The following is a 24267-nucleotide window of genomic DNA, read 5'->3' as shown; positions in this document are numbered from 1 at the left end:
CTAAGGAATGAGATATTGCATAAAAAGCTTTGTAAATACTACAGCATTATATAAATTAAATCAATTTGATCTCAGGGGGTGTTATAAGGAAAACAGTATAAAAATGAGAGCATTTGGTGTGTGCGTGTGTGGCAGGAGGCGGGGATGGGGTGGGGAGGGTGTGTTCCTGAACCTGTGATTTCATTGGTCTAGTGAACCCTGTGAGGAAACTCCCTCTACCAATGCTGACTGGCAATGGCTCCGTATACCTCTGGCTGCAGAGTTGCCAGGGATGCTAAGATTTGGTTTCATCAGCTTCAGCCACTATGCTAACCAGTCCCCCAAACATCATGTACCCTCCATAGCTCCTTCTAAAATCACATAGGATGATCTCACCACCTTCTATTTCAGAGGAATCAGCACCATCATCTGCTTCTAGAGATATAATGAGGGGGTGAAGGTAGGGAAGAAACAGAGCTAACCATTCACATCACAAGGAGATAAAGGAGAAAGGAAAAATTCCATAGAGCCCTTCTGCCAGCTGTGAAAGGGGCTGTCTGTCTCCAGTGCCAACACCTTCTAAAGTCCTTGGTAACCCGGCCCCTTCCTATCTACCTTTCCATTCTTCTTTTCCTCACTTCCCCCATCCCTTTCAGGTACTCTGTAATCCAATGATGGACACTGGGTTCCTAGTGGTTCCTCAAGACACTCCATTTTTCTGACTCTGTCAAAGCATTTCCAGTGGTTGTCCCCCATAGAAGTCCCTCCTTATATCTGTCTCCAAGTTTCCTTCAAATCCCAGCTGAAATCCCACCTTCTGCAAGAAGCCTTTCCCAGCACCCCTTTTTGCTATGGTAGTGCCTTCCCTGTACATTTTATCTTGTTTGCACTCAGGGTTTACCCATTTCACCGGACACCCTCACATAACCCAATTAAACTGTGAGCTCCCTGAAGCCCTTTCTTTTTATCCCAAGCACTCAATACAGTGCCTGGCACAAAGGAGGTATTTTGAGAAATACTTGCTATTGACTTGACTTTGGTAGGAGCTCTGGAGGCCCCCCAGGTGAGTCATGGATGTGCTAGTCACAGACCAGAAGGTTAGGATGTATCAAGGGATAGGTTTAGGGCAGGAGTAGGGGAACCTGGGACCTCAAGGACCTCCTAGGTCCTTTGGTGCAGCCTTGTGACTGCATCCAAGTTTTACAGAAAAAATCTTTTTATTAAGGGGATTTGTTCTGTGCAGTTTGGATTCAGTCAAAGGGTCACACTTGAGGACCTAGAGAGCCACATGTGGCCTTGAAGCCGCAGGTTTCCCCACCCCTGGTTTAGGGTCTTTTAGTTGTTTTGATCAAGAGGCTGATCCTGCAGTTTATACACAGACAGGATACAGAATCAGTCTAGGGATCTAGGAAAGGGTTAGTATTTCTGCCTCATGACCCTGTTGAGCAAAGAGCTTTGAGTCCATTTCAAGGTGACCACAGTTACACTGGGGCTTGGCTCCAGTCTGTTGACCTAGATTTCTCAGACCTTATCTTATCTCTCTTTCCTAAAGTATTTACTCTGCACCTACTGCCCCAGGACCCAGCTCTGACTAGTCTGTTGTTTATTTTACAGGACAACAAAAGGGAGGGGAAAACTCGCCTCTCCCCAGTTATAACTCCCCTTAGTCTCTCTCCTAAGGAAGGAAGGCCAAGGTATATGGTTACTTAGAGATTTTACACCAAGCAGTCAGACTGATCTTTCCTCCACCATCTTCTGGTTCTGCAGCGTGGGAAAAGATACACAAGTGTCTTGACTTTTATATTCAAGTTGGAAAGAATTCCTTTCGGCCCTTCTCTCAATACTTACAGGAACAAAAGCTACCAATCGGCTTTACCGAGGTAACATAGGGAAGCCAAGCAAAATTTGTCCAAAAAAAAAAAAAAAGTAACCTCAAACCCCTATAAGCTTTCTCCCTGGGGAAGGCAGCTTTCTGGTCCTATCTCTACAAACTTTTCTTCTGAGCCACACCAAAGGAAAAGACTGTGATCAACCACAGGAAGCAACAATTAAGGCCTAGCTCTGAAGAAACCCAAGAGTCATTTTTTCTGGGCTAGGCTAACCTATGCTGACACAGCATGGGGAGGGGAAGAAGGTAAGGGAAACTTAATTGAGAAAAACATGGGAAGGATTTGTATCCCTTTGGTCTTTAATGATTAACATAAAAATTAAATGTAAATAACGAAGGAAACAGAGTGGTACCAAGGAAAGAGTCCTCTAGATTTAGAGTCAGAGGACCTGAGTTCGAATCCCTGTCGATTTTTATTTGTGTGATATGCAGCAATTTCTGGGCTTTAGTTCCTTCATCTATAAAGTGAAGGGGTTGATCTTCCACCTCAAACTCTTATGAGATCTTGTGAGTGTGTAACATCTATTGTTATAGTCAATATTATGGCAAAACAGCCCTCTTTATCCCCTTGACTCCCCCACCACAACTCCTAATATTCTAACCCTGATCAAGCCAGGGTAGGAAATTCTGCTGTACTGATATTGGAGAAGTGAAGCTGGCTTAACCCTGCTTAGTGAGCTGTGGCCCTTGGCATGCCATAGGTATGGAGATTGTTGTGATGGGGTACAGGCTTTGGGAAGCAGCTTGAACGCGGATGGAATCTTCCCACTAGATTTGCCTGAGGCCATAAGCCTTTCTGTTATCACTAGACTTAAATCTCTTACTAGCCTAGCCCTCCATAGTCCAGCTACCATCCTTGATCCTCCCAAAATATCTATACCCAATCTGTTACCCTTAAAGTAGCCTAGCCCTCTATTGTCTGTCATCTCCAGGTAGCCTCCAGCTATTTCCTACCCTTAGTCTCATTACTGGAGTCTGACCTCATTTGACTCCTCCTCAAGACCCTCCCCAAACTCCTCCTTTAGACCACCCCTAGAACCTTCCCACAATCTTTCTGTATATAAACTCCACCTTATCTCCATGAGGGGGCCAAGAATTATCTAGCACAGACTCACTGGCAGATTATTCTGGCCAGCTTGTCTAATACCTAGGCTCCTTAAGAGGCTACCCGTTAGGGGTATTTATTATATTATTTATTATTTAATAAATAAATTATTTATTATTATTATTATTATTACCTTTAATAAACTTTACTTTGGCTGAGAGAAGACTTGAGCAATGGGGCAAAGCTACCATCTGTGGGATTATGACTGAACACCTCTAAGTCAGAATCCCCCCTAAGCAGGCAACAATAAAATGCTGAGGTTTAAGGTTTAGGAGTGTTCGAGACCCCAAATAACCAATACTCTGGGTCCTGCTGAATAAATGCAACTCAAGTCTTATTGTAATGAACATCAAGGATAAATCACAAGAAGGGAAGCTTGAAAGTCAGAAGGTGATTGGGAAGGGCATTGGAATCACAGAAACTGAAAAGGGTAGTAGTCCTGGCTACTAGAACTAAGAGATTGTGGTTTATGGGAGGAAGGCTAATGACCACATATATGGCTGAATGAGAACTTGCAAATACGGATACAATAGAGGCAGTGTGTTACAGTAGATAGTATGCTAGTTTTGGTTTCAGGATTTGGGTGTGATCTCTACTTTGGTACTGTCTGTGGGGCCATTGTGAAGACACATAATGCCTTTGGTATCCACTCAGTGACTGAAAGGCTCAAATAAGACAATGTGCATTAAAAAAAGGTAAAAAAGTACCTTTAAGAACTATATAAATGACAGTGATAATGACAAAGATGGTAAGATTGAAGAGCAAGGTTCTAGGTCCACCTCTGATAAAGTCCCTTCTTCTTAGTGTCCCCAGGCAAGTTTCTCAGACTACAGATCAATAAATCTGGAGCTTCTAACCTGGGCCTCAAGGAGACCATGGATAGATTTGAGGAGTTACATGAATTTTTTTCAATATTTTGATAATTGTACTTCAATAAGTGGTTTCCTTTGTAATCCCATGCATTTAAAAAATTATTTTGAGACTTTCTTGGGCCTGTAGGCTTCATAGAGTTGTGCTCTATATATTTAGGAAGGGGCATCCTCGTACCCATAGGCTTCATATATATGGGCCATACATAGGCTACCAAAGGGTTTCATGATATATACAAAAATTAAGGACCCCTGTAGTAGAGTTTCTCTCTACATCAGAAGTCTTTTTTTTTTTTTTGCTTTCTAGAGGGGGAAAAGGAGGGCAGTTGGGGTTAAGTGACTTGTCCAAGGTCACACGGCTACTAAGTGTTAAGTCTGAGGTCACATTTGAACTCAGGTCCTCCTGACTCCAGGGCCAGTGCTCCTAGGCCACTGTGCCACCTAGCTACTCCCATCAGAAGTCTTTATACCACCAGTAAAATCACAGGTGTCATGAAAAATAGAATAATGATACAGATTTGTTGAAAGCACCAGATGATCAGGCCACTTCCTGGTCCTTCCCTACTGGTTACTGCCTAGTCCAGCCTCTCTAGCTGCCATGAGGCTCAACAAGTTGGGGGTAGGGTGGGAACAGTGACTAGAAAGAGAAGTGCAAAGTTCAGGACTGGATCAATGAAAAGAAAGGTTCTAATCCCTAGAAAGAAGTGGTTTATAATTACTTTCTCTAGACCCTTCGCTGCTCCTCAGTAGCTGAAGGAATCAGGACTGGGGAAAAGATCTGGGGTATAAAAAGCATCAGAAAAAATGAAGTCTTTTAGATTACCAAAATGACATCTTTCCAAGAAAGAGGAACTTCCTCATCCCCCAAATGGAGAGTGAGACTTTCTTCACTGCTACTACAATTTACATAGAGAGCTCAAGAACTCACTTTGGGCCGCCCAGGCCACCTTTATTAGCCTAGCTCCACATTTTTGGAGCTTGCTGTTAAGGAGACCAAAACCACAGTAACCAAAATTACTGGGCGGGAAGTTGACAAGGCGGGGCAAGGATGGGACAGCTGCCTCAGTTTTTTTCACTTTAATGTCAGTGTTCCTTTAGACCTAGTAAACCCCAGAGAGGGGAGATGGCTGAATGAAGAGGTTCCCACAGCTATTATTTAATTACTTCCAGAACACAGAGGATCCCCTAGGCATTGAAGGGCTTCACACAGAGTACAGGAGATTCAGGCATTACCAGGAATGGCAGCCCTGGTCTTAGCCCTGGATTAGAATATCACACCTCATGCCCTTACTTAACCATGTGATGAGAGGTAAGTTATATAATGCTCTGGATCATCAGTTACCTCATCTGTGAAATGGGAATAGTACCTTCAAACATGTCCTTTATCAGGTTATTGTGAAGAAAGTGCATTGCAAACCTTAAAAGAAATACAAAGAAGGCTCTTTATTAAAATCGTCCCAGGAAATTCTATAACAAAAGGGTAGCCAGTTAAGAAACTTAAGAGGGAGAGCAGGGAAATGTCCCTATAAAAATCATTCTGTTACTTCTGCCCACTCACAGAATGTATACCTGTTGTCAAAGTTTGGTTTTATTTAGCCAATCCTCAAATTAAATCCTTCCTTTCTCCTGAGCAGCAAGCAGGCTTTCTGGCCCAAGCTTAATCCTGCTAAATCTCCTCATCCCCTGAAGCAGCACAGGCCAGGATGCAAGCCAGAATCTCACAGCACAGAATCAGAGAATTTCAGAATATAGGAGTCTGAAGAGATTTCAGTGGTGGTCAAATCAATAAAAAAAAAGTTTATTAAGTGCCTGCTATATACCAGGCACTTGTGCTGGGTTTGTTAAGACAGAAATGGAACAGTCCCTGCCCCCAGGAAGCTTATATTCTACCATTCTTTAAACCAATCTGTGCCCATATAGGCACTCCCCCTACAACTGCCAAAAAGTAAACATCCAGCCTTTGCTTCAAGATCTCCAGGGAGGAGGGTCCCACCACCTCTTGAGGCAGCCCATTTTGCTTCAGAATACCTTTAATATATGAAACTAAGACATGCCTAACTACTGGTTCCACCCTCTGAGTACAAGGGGAGCAAATATAATCCTAACCCTACATTCCTGTTACTGTGACCACTATCTCTCTCTCTCTCTCTCACAGAAACACAGACACACACACACACACACAGACACACACACACACACACACACACACATATTTTCTCTTTGCCAGACTAAACATCCCCAGCTATTTCAACTGGTCCTAATATGACAGGATATACAGCAGTAGTCTTGGAAGAAAAGGCTGAAGCCTGTCCCCACAGGTGTTAGTGACCAAACAATCTTAGGGGAGGAAAACAGTTTGCATCCTACTTTCCCACCATAGCTATGGGTGGAACCTGCCTCCAAGACTACCACACTCTTTCCCACCCCTACCCCCACTCTGACTTCTCTCTCCCCTGTGTTTGTCTAGTATGGGCCAGTTCAGAAAAGTTAGGACATTGCCACTGAAATTGCCCTGGAACTGATAGCAGCAAGTGCTCAGGTGCTATTGGGAAAATTCCTACCTTTCCCTTGGTGCCCCCCCGACCTAGATCACCGGATCCCCCCCTCCCATTCCCACCAAGCAAAACAACATTTGGGGGAAGGAAGGGTGGGACAGAGTGAGTTTCATGGGATAACCAAGAGCTGTGACTGTCATTGCAGATTTTGCTGCTTTGCCCCAAAACCCATCTCTCTTCTCAATTTCCCTATTACTATGCAGGAGACCACTGCCCTAGTCTCCCAGGCTCCTCCCTTTTTCTCACCCCACAAATCAAGTTGCCAAATCTTGTCAGTTCTTTAATTGTACTATCCCTTCCTCTCTACTCACACAGACACTACCCTAATTCTCTCACCTGGCCTTTCTAACATTTCCCTACTTCAAGTCTTTCCCCTTTTCCAAACCATTTTCCATACAGCTGCCAAAATGCCCATCTGATCATGTTAACTCCCCTACTCAATAAACTCCTGTGGCTCCCTATTAAATCTAGTATCAATTAACTTCTCTTTTTAAAATTTCTATTTTGGTAAATTTCATAATGTATTTAATTATATAATATATATATCAGGGGTACAAGCTCAAAAATGTATATTAATGGACTATGTGTAATTAAAAAAAAAATGTAGAAGACCCCTATAATTCTGTTCTCAGGCTTCTCAACATCCCTCCTAAAAATGCAGTGGCCAGAAGTGAAGATAATGTACAAGATGTTTGTCTGCCTAGGGCAGAGCAAGATGGTGCAGCCCAAGATATCAAATGAACTTTTTTGACTGCTCTGATACTCCATAGTCTCATACTGAGTGGCAATTTACTAAAGTCCCCTAAATATTTTTCACTTCTGAAAACATAACCTGAATCAATCTAGCATTTATTACTGAAAGGGCACTATGCTGATTACTGCAGGGGTTTAAAAGATCAGATGAGATAGAAGATGCAGTGTTTTACAAACCTTAAAAGTGCCATATAAATACTATTTACTTTTGTTATTACATATAAGGACAAGTCTTCGACCTTTAAGAGTTTACAACCTAATTGGAGGGGAAAAAAGGACATAAACACCTGAAAAATTAAGGAAAATGAGACATGAATAGTACAAAAGGTATCATAAGGTAGCACATGATTAATTGCCAAATGAACAATACAGACGAAGGCCGTAGGATTTCAGATGAGAAAAGTCATAGACATAGCTAGAAGGGACCTTAGAAGCCATCCCATACAAGCCCTCCATTTTACATCAGAAGAAACTGAAGAGTAGAGAGGTTAACGGAACTTGTTTTGAGCCACACAGATAGCAAATGTCTAATGTGGGATTAAAAGCACATCTTCCTGGTTCCAAGCCCAGGGCCCTACCCACCCATACCAGGCTGCCTTTAGAATGGAGGGATGGTGCAGTGGATAGAGTGCTGGCCTGGAGTTCAAATCTGGCTTCAGACTCTTCGTAGCTGTGTGACCCTAGGCAAGTCACTGCTTTCCTCAGTTTCCTCATCTATAAAATGAACTGGAGAAAGAAGTGGCAAATCACTCCAATATCTTTGCAAATCACATAAGCCAAGCACCAGGGAGACAAAGACAAATGAGATCCCCAAATGGGATCCAGAGTCATACGCTACTGAAAAATGATTGAGTGAGGGAAGGCTGAGTCTTTTAAGGAGTTCCCATCCAATGTTAGATCTGTGAGTGGGATTTTGAAAGGCAGAAGAGGAGGGTAAGGGAGGATATATTCCAATTACAGGAGTGCCATGAGCAAAATCAAAGGAAAAGATATGTGACCCCATTTGCCTATAGGGAGATGCTTAGCTAAAGGCTGTCCCTATTGGTGGAAAGGCTCTGTAATACCAACTATACAAGCAGAGACCTCAGATTCCTTTTCCTCCTGGCTTCCGCCCTGTAGCTCAAGATGGATTATTCTTATTCTAGGGATGCTCCCTCCCTGACAAGTTTAGCCATTTCGAAACCAGAGTGAGTTCAGCTCCTCTCAGCAGATGTCTTTTCTGGAACTTCTTCCTTTTCTTGTTCAGGGAGAATCCTCCGGGCTAGGCATGCTAGAAAATATCTCATGGGGTATTTACTTGCCCATGGCTGCAAACAGATGTGATCCCAATTAATAGCACTAGGAAGGGGCTCTTTCTCAATTTTCATAATTATCATCATCGGCAATGGGCAACTATGAGACAGACAAATACATGTCTCAAAACCTGCTCTCATCCTTCCACTCTAATGCCCTCCCCAACCCCACGAAGAAGTCTCCTGACTACAAGCATTTAAAAACCCCAGAGTTCATTCTTAGGGCACATCTCAGAGACCAAGTCAACATTTCTTTTTGGTATTCAAAGCAACTAGAGAGAGGATCATATTTGAGCAGCCTCATGCTCCAGTGGTCTACAGTCTGTAGCAAAAACACAAAGATGATTCACCAGCCTTCGTCCCTGGCAGCTCCCTGGATAATAAATTGGGGAGTGATTTTCCTTCTGCCCAGATCATTAATTTTCACATGAAGCGAGAGCCACCATGGGACAGATCTTGTCTCCCAATCCAAAACGGAAAAAAAAAAAAATAGAAAGTGACTTTCAAACCCCCTTTGAATAATGAGTTACCTTGAATTCATGTCAATCAAATCAATCCATAAGCATTTCTTAGGTGCCACATAAGCCAAGCACCAGGGAGACAAAGACAAATGAAGCAGTTCCTGCCCTCAAGGAGCTTACATTCTATCAAGGGAAACCAGATAGGGAGAAATTATTTCAGACTAAATAGTGCCTGTAACTGTTTCCACAATTATATGACAACTAATATTTACTGAGGGGCTATGTGTCCAAAAGATGAGATCAGAAATAGATGAGATTCAATGGTAACCAGTGCTGCCACACCCTATCCCTCCATTCATATTCACTGAGGAGCCTCAGAATCCATGGACTAACCATATAAAATAGCAACCATTTAACTATTCACAAACCATCAGTGCCATTCATTCCTGGCGGGTTCCTTTTATGGACTGCCTCACCATGGACTGGCTGAATTTCTGTCTTATAGGGAAATACAAGGAGAGAAAGTAAGCCTAGGATGCACACACAACATTGTGCATAATCCATGTGGTTCCCGTTCTACCCAAAGGAAGAAATAACTGTCTGGAGATTGTCAGCTACGTGGCAGTGGAGTGCCTATAGGGCTTGAAGTCAAGGAAGACCTACATTCAAACCAGGTCACATAACTATTTACTAGCCGAGTGACCTTGGACAAGTCACTTAACATCTCTCAGCCTCAGTTTCCTTGTCTATAAATGGGTTGCTGTGAGGAGCAAATGGATATAATATGTAAAAATGTTTTGAAGAAATCAGTGCTAGCTGTTCTTGAGAGGCAGTGCAGAGAAGTGGAAGGGAACTGTATTTGAAGTCAGAGGACCTGGGTTTCAATCATGATTCTGCTGCTCAGCATCTGCATGACTTTGAACAAGTAACATCACCTCCTGAATTTCAGTTTCCTCTGTAAAATGAGAAGACTGGCCTAGATTGGCTCTGAGGTCCAATTGCAACTGACATTCTCTATGGTTCTATGGTCCTTGGATTCCTAACCTTCCTTTTCTGTCCAGTTAAGTCCCCATCCAGGGCAATTCTAGAAGATCAAGAATAGAGAGCTTTGGAAGATCTGGTATAGAAGATGAGAGGATCAAAGATTTAGAGCTGGAAGGTAAGCTTCTAATCTAATCAGGCCATCTAATATCCAAATGAAGTACCCAGAAAGTCCCAGGAAGTTGAATGAGCTGTCCAAGGTCACATAGCTCTAAGCAGCAAAACTAAATGAAGTCTAGACCAGCACTTTTTAAACCCCATATGGGGTCACAACCCACAGTTTAAGAAGCACTGAAGGGGTTGCAGGGGTAAGTTTAAGAAGCCTTGGTCTAGACCATGAGTATGGCGGTTATCTCCTTTTAGGAATATGGACAGGTATGATTTAGGTATGCTGAATACTACTATACTATTTAGGTAGTGACTTGACCCTGTTCCCAGTTCCATAATGAAACATTCTCCACTGTCAAGAAACCCCATTTTCATCAACACATTAATGAATGGTCAATCCATTAGAAGAAAAAAACTCAATCTCCAAAGCCAACTAGAGAGCAGGTTTAGCCTTTCCTCAAAGAACAAATGAGTCCCAAATTTTATGTCACCAATCCTGGCCTTTCTTCAGTATTCTAGATTTCCAAATTCAGTTGCTGGTTGGACATTTCTGTCTGGAAGACCCATCAGCATCTTCCTCTAACATGTCCCGAATACATAGCATCATCTTTTTTTTCATGTGATCTGTGCTTCCTTAGTCACTACTTGTCTAAAACCCCACCATTCACCTTTTCTATGTTCATAATAATCCCAGGTCAACTTTGTCTCCTCTCTATCCCTTACCTCTCAGGAGATAGATTACTATTGATCCTACCTCTCTATAACCTCCCCTCCCTTCTCTTCTCAGTAATTCCCTCTGACACACCACCCCAATATAGGCCCCTCATTGCTACTTGCCTAGACTATTGCCTTCTAATAGTTCCCCTTTTCCCCCACTTCTCCCGAGCTGCAGCCTTCCATATTACTGCCAGAACAATCTTGCTTGGTCTAGCTATGCCACTCCTCTGCTCAATGATTTTCTGTGGCTCCCTACTACCTACGCAGCAAGGTTTAAACTCTTTTACCCTAAATTCAATGCCCTTCACAAGCTGGTACCAACCTATACTTTCCAACCTTATCTTATATCACTCCTCCCTCCCCCCCTTTTATTTTCCAAATGGATTGGACTGCTGTGATTCTTCCTGACGCCCTTTGCTCTCCTGCCTCAGCACTACTTCTTATCACTGCTAGTTGATGGTTTTTTTCCCCCTTGTACCTAGAATGCTCTTCAGCATTTAAATTCATAGGCTTCCTTAATGCCAACAGGTCATCCATAGAGCTTTTACTTATCCATAAAATGGATACATAGCTATAATGTCAGACCTCAAATAACATGATCTTATATTTCTCCAATACTCTCATATAATTCTGAGCATTGTGGTCACCTGAGGTTGTAATTTACTTTTTTTATTGGAAGTTACACAAGGCCAAAGCCTCTGTCTTTATATCAGCTTTCTGTCTCTCCCAGGGCCTTCAGTGACTTGCATGCTATACTTGTTGAATGAATGAATAAATTTATCAATGCTGAATTTTTAAAAGGGTGATCTAATAAATTCCTGAGGGGCCAGCAATACCTTGCAGGTATTATATATACATAGTTCTTCATGGAAAGCAGTGTAGATGGTGGAAGTATCAACCTCTTGGTTGAAAGTTCTTCAAAAATCTCAAGTTTTCCAAACTGAATATTGCAGGTCTGTTTGTCAATGAGCCTGTGAAGGCTTTGTGGAAGCTTTTTTGGTTGTTGTTCAGTCATTTCATTCCTGTCCAACTCTTAATGACCCCATGTGGGGTTTTCTTAGCAAAGATACTGGAGTACTTTGCCATTTCCTTCTCCAGCTCATTTTACAAATAAGGAAACTAAGACAAACAGGGTTAAGTGATTTGCCCAGGGACTCACAGCTAGGAAGTGTCTGAGGCTGGATTTGAACTCAGGTCTTCCTGACTCCAGGCCTGGAAATCTATCCACCAGACCACCTAGCCACCCAAAAGCAGCTTTTACTGTTCTATAGTCCTGAAAGCACATTTTTACAGTTGCACTCTCCACTGAAGAAGTACAACAATGTGAGCCATTCCTTGCGCCAACTCAAAATGCACACTCCAACATCTGGGCCACACCCCCTGGACAAGAGGCTGGAGGATGCCTCAGCACATTTCCTAGATATTTCAGTCATCAATTCAGTGGGCTTCCTTCACCCTTCCTTCCCTGTCCTCCAGAACAAAAGCAGGCTTACAGTCTTGGAGCCATACCAGGCTGTCCCAGCTCACCCTCTCTCTTATCCCCTTCCCTTCCAGGGTCATCTTCTCTTCTGGAGATCTGGTTCTAGGGGGAAATTATACAACTAATGTAAGAACCAGCTATGCTGAGCTTGTGGGGAAAAGAGAACCACCTGACTTGGATGGCAAGAAATTCAACCAAAAGAGAGAGAACACTATTGCAAGTACATTGAAGTCTAGGATCAAAGTTACAGTGTAAGAAAATGAGCCAGAAAACTTTGACTTTCCCTTTCCTGGGAATCTGACTCCCTGGAGGACCTTGAACTCAACCATTTCAGTTCTCCTCATCTCCATAATGGAGATTGGCCAAAATAATAATAAAAAGTAGTGTAACAATTTCCAATCTGCAGATAAAGGCTCTATTAAAAGTACAAAGTATCACTTAACTACCCCTGCTTCAATCTATCAGCTTCAGCAACCATGTCCCCCAGGACATACTTCAAAACCAAGGAGATGAAGTCAAGACTGGGAAGGTAGTGGCATATTCTCCAGTGGGGCTTTCTTAAATGGAAGAGAGGAGAGGGGGTGAAAACAACGAAAATAAAGGCCGTCTGTTTCCCAAGAAGGTGGCTGGGGATAAACTATTCTTTCCATTAAGTAAACCTCCAAAAGAACCTATGGATTATTTTTTGCTGGGGCTGACCAATGAACAAAATAAAGGAATCTTTGTACAATGCCAGCCAGTTTCCTCACTCTTTTAACAACAGCCAGTTCTATTCAAATTTTCTAAAATGCAGAGCTTTAAAATGCACCCCCCTCTGTCCACCCATCCATCCTAGCACTGGAAAGAGAAAGGAAACTGAAGCATGTGCTAAATTTGGCCTATTCTTGTGAATAGACCTCTCTCTGAAGGGAAAAGGGAGAGGAAGGAAGACCTGAAGCTAGCAAAGTCTGGGTTCCAAGAGTACAAGGGGCTGGAACAGCATCAGGGTAAGGTGATCTACGTACTCCACCCAGGTTCATTCATTCAGCATTCAGGCTTCTCATCCCCAAGTCTCAAGGTCACTGCCAGATACTATATCCAAGATTTTTTTTTTTAAATTAAGATTTAGTTTTCTCTCACAAATCTAAAATAACTTCCTTTAGCAGCCTTCTCCACCTAAGAAAGAGAAAAAGACTGGAAAAAAGACAGAAATAATTCTAGACTCACCTGGAAAGGTCATTTGAAGGTTTTTCTCTTCCTAAATGTCTTCCTACTATGATGGGGGGGAGGTGGAGAAGTAGTCCATAATCCTTTCTTGTTCACGTCATCCCAACACATACCCAACCAAATTTGGAAACTGGTAGAAATTCTTACAACCAATGGGCAGAAGGGGAATGGGTAGTGGAGAAAAAGCCTTACATATTCTCATCACCTCACTCCAAGGCTTCTTGCCTGGCCTACAGCTAAAGACTAGGTGCCTGGGAGAGTGCAAGTTTCTTGTTTATCATCTAGGGAAGCAGATTCCCATTCGGTGTTCCAAGAGCTTATAGTCCTGAACCTATGTTCAAATACTGGTGCTGATACTCATTGTGCTACCCACAGACAAGCCCAGAATACTGAGCCTTAATTTTCCCATCTGTACTTCAGAATGATGAACTTTTAGATCAAGAAGAAGTGAATTCAAACCCTGTCTTAACTTATTAGCTGGGATAGCTAGGTGGCACAGTGAATAGAGCACCGGCCCTGGAGTAAGGAGGACCTGAGTTCAAATCAGGCCTCAGACACTTAACTCTTAACTAGCCGTGTATCCATCGGCAAGTCACTTAACCCCAATTGCACTGCCTTCTCCCCTCCAAAAAGCGGTAAATAAATAAATGTAGGTTGAATTGACTTGGGTCTAAAGATCATCTAAACAAATGAAAGAACATTAAGGAGAATGAGTAGAGAAAATGAAAAGGAAGCAGACCAAAGAAACTATGTTTCCTTGTGACCTTGGGCAAGTCAGTTAACCCCAACTGCCCTGCCTTTCCCCCTCCAAAAAGAAAGAAAAAAAAAAGAAAAAGAGAAAAAAAAACTTATTAGCTATAGAAATAACATTTTTGCTTGATTCCACATGTATAATTGATATCATGCTTGCCTTCTCAGTGGGTACAAGAGGGGGTGGGAGAGAAAGATTTTAGAATTCAGCTTAAAAAAAATGCTAAAAATAATATATTTAAAAAAAAAACTTATTAGCTAGTTGACTCTGACCAAATCACTTAACCTTTATGAGCCTCAGATTTTTTCATTTGTAAAATGAAGGTTATGATTAACACCTAACTCAGAAGGATGCACTTTGTAAACCTTGTTTAAGGTTATTATTACTTCAAAGATTTATAATTTTGTTAGGGTGGATACTCCCTCCACCAACACAGATTTCAACCTCTCTTGGTCTTTAAGAGTTGATAGGATTAAAAAAATTTCAGCCTATAGACAATCTGAGCTTCCTTTCAAGGGTGGTCCTTGCACAAAAGTCATAGTCTCCCACTATGCTTATACCCAAAGGCTTTCCAACTCAACAGGACCTTGTAAGTGACTTTGTACTCTGTAGGCATAGCTTTAGAAAACTTCACTTAAATGTTCACTTTCATGTCATGAGGAGTAGGCATTGGAGTAGGGACTTTACTGGAGGTCTAATCTATAAAATATGAACTATAATACATTTCAAGGGATATTTCAAGGAAAGTGTCTTACACTGCACCTTGGAGAGGCACTACAGTATAATGGAAAAAGAAATGGGCCCATACTCAGGAGACCTACCCTTTGAATGTCCCCCCATCCCCTACACACACACACACACACACCACACACTTTCTATAGGCAAGTTACTCTTCATATCTGAGCCTTAGTCTCTTTATCTATAAAATGGGGATCATAATGCCTACCCTCAAAGAGTGGTTATGAACATCAAATGAAATAATGTACATAAAGCATTCATTTATTTTACATAAATCTTATTATTATTATTGTAAACCCAAAAAACTGGGAGTTGGGGGAAAACATGGAGACACTTTGCCGCTTTGCTATGGTTCATGTAACACTAGATACTCTTTCATCCCAAACTTGACCAGAGAACTACAGTATAAGCTCCCCATCACCTCTTGCTCAGACTGACATGAACGAGATAAAGCAACACTCGCCCATCCCCTACCCCTTTCAATTTGTCTAGGGCATGAATAGACTATTCTGAGGTGAGGGAGGTGTCTTCAAAAAAGTCATCTTTGACCAACCAGATCTTACATGGCCGATAATGACATGGACAGTAACATAACTGATAGCCCCCTTCTCTGTAGTAATAGGATTCCCAGGAGGAAGGAGTCATTCCTATACCCATCCCCCATTCTAATGCTTTATCAGAAAAAAACATGTTTCCTTTCTACTACCACCATCCCTGCCTTATATCCTAAGATATAGGGGAAAATGAAAAGAGCAAGATCCTGAGAAATCTGATTTCTGGGCTAAAATTAAGAGATTGGAATTGAGACAAGTAAAGGACAAACATGGGAAATCTCGAAACTTTCTGACATGTCACTTTCCCTAAAGGTTTCAATCCAAAGTCATAACCACTGTGACCTTCTGAGTCGTTCTCCTCCTCTCTGGTTAAAACAGCTGTTCTCAGCTGGGGAGGGGGAGAAAACAGAGCTCCCCCCTACTTTTTCATGAAAAGGTTTTAAAGGCCAAGGGGACTGCAAGAAAATCCAAAGAGAAGCCAAGACAAGTCAAGCTGTCAGAGGAGGAGGCTCCAGCAGACTAGTCTTCCTAAGGGCAGGAACTCTACATCTGTCCGCTGATTTACTTGCACACAGAAGGCCCTTAATAAATGCAGGTTGGGGGCATCTAGGTGATGAGGTGAATAGAGCATCGGGCCTGGAGGCAGGAGGAGTTCAAATCTGGCCTCGGACATTTAACACTTACTAAGCCCTGTGACCTTGGGCAAGTCACTTTACCCCAATTGCCCTGCCTTCCCCCCTCCAAAAAGCAATAAGTAAATAACTGTAGGTTGAATTGACTTGGGGCTAAAGATCATCTAAACAGATGAAGGAACATTAAGCAGAATGAGTAGAGGAAATGGAAAGGAAGCAGACCAAAGAAACTAGACCAAAACAACAAGAGTTACCAGCAAACTCTTGCCTCGCTCCTATTTAGATGAGAATCCTATGTAGGTGCTACAAGAGGCCAGTGTAGCCAGATACTCTTTCTCACTGAAATCTGAGGTGGACTGGGCTGGCCAAGGGCTACAGGAATCCATCCGTGTTAGCTTTTGTCTTCCATGGCAGTACCAAAAGCTAGACTGCCAGGGCTGGTTGGGAGACTTTCCGGGCAGGGGAGTTAGCTACTGCCTTGGAGCTTAGATCTCAAGCTCACTGGTAACTTGAAACCCTTGGCTCAGGTCCAGAAGGTAGAAGAGACTCTGTCTACTTCATCTGGTTCTGCTCTTCTGAGATTCCACTTTCCCAGGCATTCTTGACCTTTTGGGAATCATGGACGCCATCTCCCCCTTTGGCAGTCTGGTGACTGGACCCCTTCTCAGAAGACTTGGCACAGTGAATAGAGCACCAGCCCTGGAGGCAGGAGGACCCGAGTTCAAATCTGGCCTCGGACATTTAACAGTTACTAAGCCCTGTGACCTTGGGCAAGTCACTTAACCCCAATTGCCCTGTCCTTCCCCCCTTCAAAAAGCAAAAAAAAAAAAATCTATAATTTAGGGAAATGCTATTTATTTTAGTTAAAAGAGGTCAGTTAAAATAAAGATGTCATTTTTTTCCTACCCAAGTTCATAAACTTGCTGAATTCTGTCTATGGACAATTTAAAAGCCCCTGTTTGGATATCCTATCATTTCCCCACTCTAGGAGCTTCTTTCATTGACAGTGCTAGGCAGTCAGTCAGTTGGGAAGCTCTGCCCTGATCTACCAGGATTAACCGGCTCCCCCAGCTGAGCTCAGCTTAGTAAGCTGATAATTGTGTCTTTATCCTGCAGTGTTCTACAATGGGTCAAGTGCAGACTTGGGGCCGAACTTGAAGCTCAAGGTCCCCTTGCCCAGGAGCTTAGCCCTGATGGCTCCTGGTCAAGGCAAACCACAACTCCATCTCTGCTGTAACTCAAGATTGAGCACACACCCAGGGCTCCTCCAGTTTCCTTCCCTGTCCTCTGCCTCCTGTCGATTCCAGATGAATCTAGGGGATTTCCCATTGACACACCAGGAAAACCACGTGACTGGGTAAATTTTCCCAGCAATACTGACCACCTCCCAATGCAACAGGGGCTTAGATGAGGTTTTTCTCTTCCAACAGCATGAGATGAGAAGGAAACTATTTTTCTTTCCATGATGATCCTTATACTTCTCATTACAAAATCCAGGAAACTAGCCCCTAAAGGGCCAGGGTCTGCCTAAGGAAGTGTTTCTGGTAAACTTATCTTTATCTACCACCTTTATCATTAGGCCTAAGCAAGTTGATAAGTAGGATTTGGGTGGAGGGGGGGAAGGCAGAGAAGAGGAGAGAGGCAGCTCTCTGCTCTCTGGGGAGATCTGGTGGGAGGTGGGATTCTGGCTAGAAAGGAAAGTTGGATGCTTTAGCTTTTGTATATGACCAAAAACAGCAACATTTTTGACCTGGATAGTCAGTCAGGTGCAAGTGGCCTGGATACCTAGTCCAGAGTCAGAGGATCTGGGCTCAAATTCTGCCTCAGATTATTTTTTTTTTGAGGGGGGAAGGCAGGGTAATTGGGGTTAAGTGACTTGCCCAAGGTTACACAGCTAGTAAGTGTTAAGTACTTATCTGAGGCCACATTTGAACTCAGGTCCTCCTTGACTCAAGGGCTGGTGCTCTATTCACTGCGCCACCTAGCCACCCCCTCAGATTCTTAATACCATATCCGTGGGACATCTTGGGTGAGTCATTTAACTTCCTTGAGACCCAGTTTTCTCATCTATAAAATGAGGAGTTTGGACTAGAGTGAATCGTTTCTGGCTCTGGATCCATGTTCCTATGATCTTAAGGTCCCATGTGCCCTCATATCAGCTCTTCAACTAATTTCCTTTTGACTCTCCCAATAAAATGGCCACATGAGGAGATCATCTGACTTAGGGGAGGTTTTTAACTTGGGGGAAGGACCCTGTGAACACACACACACACACACACACACCCCTACCTACCTATATTTCAATAGAATTGGTTCCCTTTGTAATCCTGTGCATTTTTACATTATTTTAAAATATCATTCTCTGAAGGGGTCCAAGGCTTTACCACACTGCCAAAGAAGTGTGTGACACAAAATAAGTTAAGGACAGCTAGGCTAACCTTAAATGTAAGTGATTTTCTTTGACCTTATCTGCTATTCCAAACCAGCCGTAGAAAGACTGCAATAATGTCTAGGCCTGTGGGCACAGGACAACCACATCCCATCACCCCCAGTAATACCCCCTTTTTTTTTTTCACTAGAACATACCCCAGCTGATATGTAGCTGGTTGACATTCAATTTCCTCAGACTTAAGTAAATTACAGCAAGTCCCCTTCATCCTGCAAGCATCTTCTTGGCTGACTATAAGCATCAAAATGGGCATGGCTAGGGTGAGAAGGAAAGTTGGCCTCACCAGCGAGAGATCTGTCCCCTCATGAAACAGTGCACTGGTCATCCTGGAAGAGCTCGTGAATGAGGGAAGGTGCTCCCACCAAGGGGCACATACAAAGTAAGGAGTAGCCCAAGGCAGGACACCTACCTTGGAAATGAGTTCATCGTGGTTGGCCAAGTGAGCCCTGCAGTGGATACAGCTGTACGTCCGGTGGCAAGAAGGCAAATATGCCTGAAAAGTCTTGGACCTCGTCATCTTCACCATTGGAGCTGCCGCTGAATGCTGCCCAAATTCAGGGGTGGCCCAGGAGGTGCTCCCACAGGATGGGTCGCAGGGGAAACACCGAAAGACACAGGTAAATGCCGTGGTTTTGGCAGGTGGCAGGTGTGGGGCAGGCTCCACACACTGGCGATGGCTTTGGAGGAAGAACTCACTTGCAGGCAGAGGTCTGCGGCTCGTTGTCAGCAGCCTACAGTGCCAAGAGAGGGAAAAATAATTAACCATGGGACCAAAGCTTATGATTCATAGCCCAAAAGCTGTCAGAGATGCTGCCTACGAAGTAAGCCAGGAGACAAGGAGAGCCCAAAGTCCCCCTCTAGGACCAAAAGGTCTTGTCTCTTAAATGTTTGTCATATCCCCAAAAGAAAATTAAATGGAAGAGTGAAGCAATGTAGAAGACCCAATATCACCACTTTCACTGAATGTTGACAGACAATCCTCCTATATATAACCCCCAAGCTGGAAGTACATTAGACAGCCAGCTGCCCAGTGTCTGTTAAAATCCAACAAGTTGGATGCTGCCTACATCCTGTCAGAGAGGTGATACTCAGGGTGCAGGATGAGACAGTTTTGGACTTGGCCAGTGCAGGATTTTGCTCTCCTTGATTATCATATTTATTATGAGAGAGAGGTGGAAAGGGGAGAAGAGATTTTTGTTAACTGAAAAAAAAATTAGTTTTAAGCCAGCAAGCTTGATCCCAGCCCAAATTTGTCCCTTTGGGCTGTGAAAGGTCAGACTTTAAAATGTGCTAGGCCAAAGTCCATGGGGGAAAAGTCTTCAAGAGAATTCCCTTCCTTGCCTTTGCCCTGTCCCAAGGCTTTAAACCACTGATTTAAACCACTTGCCAGAAGAATCTCATCCCCCAAGTGACACCTCCAGGATCCTGCAAGAGCCCCAAAGTGACTATCAAAGAGGCAATGAACCTAAACTATAAGTTTCTTGAGGACAAGGAACATGCCATGGCAAGTCTTTATTAGACGTTATCGTTTTAATAGGTCTTTATTAAATTGAATTGAATGGAGAGGATGGCCTTAAACATCAGCAGGAGACTGGCTGGCCAACTTCTTTCAAGGAAGTCAGTCAACAAGCATTTATTTATTTAGCATGTGCTAGGCACTATGCTAAGCCGTAGAGATACAAAAAAAGGCAAAAACACAGTCTCTGACCAGAAGGCATTCACATTCTACAACATTTGACTGTATACATATAAGATATATAGTGTTATAGCTCAGTCTTTGATTTTTCCTTGGCAAAGATATTAGAGGTGGTTTGCCATTTCCTTCTCCAGTTAATTTTATGAGTCTTCCTGATTCCACACTGGGCACTCTCCACTGAATGACCTTTGAGAAGATGTTAATTCAGAAGGAACGCATTTCCCATGAGGCAGCACCAGGTCCTACACAGAGGAAAAGCTTCATAAACATTTATGCCATACCCAGACCCCTCTTATTTGGGGCAGTTTCTGAAGTAGAATTTCTTCTCTGCCCGCCCTGGTCACTTTGGACATAAAAGAGAGGTCAAACATCTAATCCCATGAAGTTGCATCTCTTCCAATGGAAGCTGACTACACAAGTCTATGTGATGTTCTTCACAGGGCAGCTTGTGATACTGGTGATGACGGCCAGCAGCTTAGCAGAGGCTTCAAAGAGGAGGAGGGGGAGATCCACTGGTCCTAAGCCTACCCTCAGGCCCACTCAGCTATTCTGGAGCCTGTTTATTTCCTGGGTTTCTTTCACTGGGGGTGCTCCCACTCGCCTACCTCCCAGGAGAGCTGTGAGTGTTAATTAACACTTGCATCATGCTTTGAAGATAAAATTATTTAGAGAGATGGGGGAGGAAGACAAACAAAATCAAGTCTTCTCTTACTGGATTATATCTGGGATCCATCTGGCTTTTCAGAGAGCATACAAAACACTGTCCCCTTTTTACCAGGCCCACCACTTTTGTGGTGAATCTTCTAAGGGAGTCCTTCCAATTCTGCCCACTTCTCCTACCCCACAGTCCTAGAGGTAGGAGTCACCAAAAGCCCTCCATATATACCCAGATTATAATAATTATAATAGCACACATAAAGACTTTCATAGTATTTTACACACATTATCTCAGCTGTACCTTCAAACAACTGTAATGTGGATACTAGAAATATTTTAAACTCTACTTTACAGAAGAAAACTGAGGATCAGAGATGTTAAATGACTTTCCAAGGGTCTCACAACTAGTTGGTATAGGAATAGGATTCAAACATGAGTCTCATCTGATTCCACAAGCTTCTTTTAACATTTAACTAGACAGATGTTAATTGAAACACTCAGGTTTGAGGTATCAATAGTCAGCTCAAGAGTGTGATGAGTTCTCTTCCATGGGCACTGAGCCAGGAAAACCTTTGGTCTGACTAGGTTAAAACTGAGACATTCAGCTTTTGCTGAATGGACTTAGAGTAGGGATGGCTACATGACAGGGCCCAGGGCACAGGATGCGCTTTCCTTCCCCCTTCCATATTCTTAATCAAGGGTGAAATCAAGTTGAAATGAAGATGGAAGAAGAAAAGTTGTCACAAATGGACAGTGTACAGCTTGAGGGAGCATGGGGGGGACGGGGAGGGAGAAGGGGCAGTCCTATCAGCCTTGCTTTGGTAGCAGAACCTCAAGCATAGGTCTATTTGAGGAAGCCTGGGAAGAAGGCAGCAAAGGCTGGGGGGCAACCAGAAGACTCAGCAGCATCCAGTATCCAAGGCTGCTACAATGTTTCCTCTCCTCAGGAGGCTTCCTCAGAACCATTTTCTGGCATGACTTCATGCGAGAGGAGATGGCCCTCCAAGCAATTTGAATCTCTCCATCACTGTCTGACTGAATTGTTGATCAGCATCAGGGCAGACCTGGTATTGTCTTAAAATTATGATTGGGTTAAGGCCAACTCAGCCACTCAATGATAATGGTGGAAACAGTGGTGGAAACTTCTTGCCCTATGTTTTTATGCAGCCTCAGCATGATGAGGCCGCATTAGTATAGAATAATTAGATTTTTAAGATTTTAGTGATCCATGTAGTCTAACCCTCTCACTTTATAGAAGGTGACTCATCTACTATGATTACACAGGCCAAGATTCTCAAACTCAGGACTTCTAACTTCTTACCATTATAACACATGGGAACAAAATTTCTGCCTCTAAGTTCACATTTGCTGATAGTAAAGTCCTACATAAGTCACTACCCAGGCATTGGCCAGCACAAGACACCCCACCCCCTGCCCACTTTCCTTTTTTTGTGACCCTCCCTAACACCCCCCTACCCCAAAGGACAGAGCCCAGGAGGGTCACTCCAGTGAATCATACACGTTAAAACAGCTATAAGTTTACCATTGATAAAAGGGTCATCTTTGGGGAATAAAACTGAACCACTGTAGGTCAGTTATTATGAAAATATGAAATGTCCCTGTTAGAAAGAACCTGATGACCCACTTGGGGTTTCCTGAGCTCCTCCCTCCCTCATTCCCTGACCATGAAATCCTGAAAATTCAGCAGCTCAGAAGGATGGAGCTCCCAGTAGTCTGTAGAAGACCAAAAAAGAGCAGGAGGAAAGAAGACAAACAGCTTCTCCATGGACCTAATGCTTCTGAAGTCCAGTCTTGCTGGCTGGATGAGAGAAGGCAGGGCAGAAGGGAGGACAAGCTTCGACCCCATCCACCCCCCCATCCTGTGCAAACACTGTGGGAGGAAAAGAAAACAAGCCCCTGGCTGCCAGTCTGGGTTTATACAGCAGCTGCAGTCTGTTTTCTTATCCATACAGGGCAGATTCTAAATTATGCATTTACCAGGAGCAGGATTATTTCTTTCACTTCTGTTCTTCAGGAGGAGAAAAATCAAATAGGAAGAGAGCTTCTGGTTTTGCTCAACCCTGACTCTTAAGCCTTATTAATATCTTCTGTCTCAGATATGGGCATGTGCATATGCTGGCAGATGCGCGCACACACACACACACACACACACACACACACACACACACAACTATACAATCTGCAGTATTGAACAAAAAAAACCAAGGGCCAAAGACACTAATTCATCAACACCCAGGGAGCCCTCCTCAGTCAGAGAAACTGGAGAATCTCCTTTAAGAGGCTGAGGAAGAATCTCAACTTGGCCGGCTGCCATCTTGTTCATGCTCCTCTTTGAGGTGGGGGGGGGAGGAGGGGGAAGGTAGCTTGTTGAAAGAGAAGAAAGCCACTGTCTCAGGTGTGTGACAAAGAAGAGAGGAAGGGGAAAGGAGAGAGTAGCACGAGAGAATTCAGGAAAGGCCTGCAAGGCTAAGATGAAAGGAGGGATTAGATGAAAAAGACAAGCTTTAAGCAGGAAACTACTACCTACCAGACACACAGGGGGGAGGGGGGACCCAGACTACTTCTTTCTACCTCTTTGTCCTGAATTCTCAGGTGAAAAACAAATATAATATAATGTTTGATGGACAGAAGGGGGGGATTAAAAAGGAAGAATGAAGTTGGGGTTCCAAAGGATCCTTGGGCAGAGTCTGCTTCTAACTCACTATAAGCTTTAAACCATCTGGGTCCTTTGCTTTGTCCTCTGTAAATGAGGGGCCTGGGCTTTGGTGAAGCCCAGATTGATTCCAACTAATCAAATAAGCTCAATATTTAAAAGCCTCAGGGCACATGTACAAATTAAACACCATTTTAAACGAAGTAATAATCTATCACTGTGAAAATTAATGAAAGATTTGCTACCACCAGCAGCTGGCTCCCTCCTATCAGTAAAGGAGAGACAAGTAAAGATGTGAAATATTATTATTAAAAACAAGGAACTTGGCAACACCCTATCAAGGGTAAAGTCCACTAGTAGCACACTCTAGATCTTGCCAGCATGTGTGGCCAAAACTCCTTCACCCAGACAGATGCCTTTTCCTGAATGAGCCACAACCAACACAGGAAAACCCCAATAATCTCAACCCAGAAGCACCACGGCAGGCCCATGACTTTATGGGATGGTGCAAAGCCTTCCCCGCTTCATACTACCAGGCCCCAAACCAAGCTAATTATTCTTCACATGAGCCACCAGGTTGGAATTGTGTGAATGTTCCCCAGCAAACATTCACCATGATAGAAGTGGCAGGATTGGGAGGATTTGGTCTGGTAGTGAAAAAT

General features: G+C 43.3%; 1 protein-coding gene across 2 annotated transcripts in view; it reads right to left on the bottom strand.

The window, feature by feature from the left end:
• Positions 1 to 24267, bottom strand: part of YPEL2 (yippee like 2) — an 82569-nt gene that overhangs the window by 44322 nt on the left and 13980 nt on the right. For both annotated transcript variants that reach the window (XM_069078171.1, XM_069078170.1), the window contains exon 2: positions 18988 to 19309. In XM_069078171.1, the coding sequence (XP_068934272.1) occupies positions 18988 to 19104 (117 nt within the window). In that variant the 5' untranslated portion in view covers positions 19105 to 19309. The remainder of the gene's footprint in view (positions 1 to 18987; positions 19310 to 24267) is intronic.

The sequence above is a fragment of the Petaurus breviceps genome, unplaced genomic scaffold, assembly GCF_028583685.1.
Source record: "Petaurus breviceps papuanus isolate PSGF00001 unplaced genomic scaffold, PetGlider_PUasm1.0 91023, whole genome shotgun sequence".
NCBI lineage: Eukaryota > Metazoa > Chordata > Mammalia > Diprotodontia > Petauridae > Petaurus > Petaurus breviceps.
The sequence above is the reverse complement of the archived record's forward strand: the minus strand, read 5'-3'. Positions and strand labels throughout refer to the sequence as shown.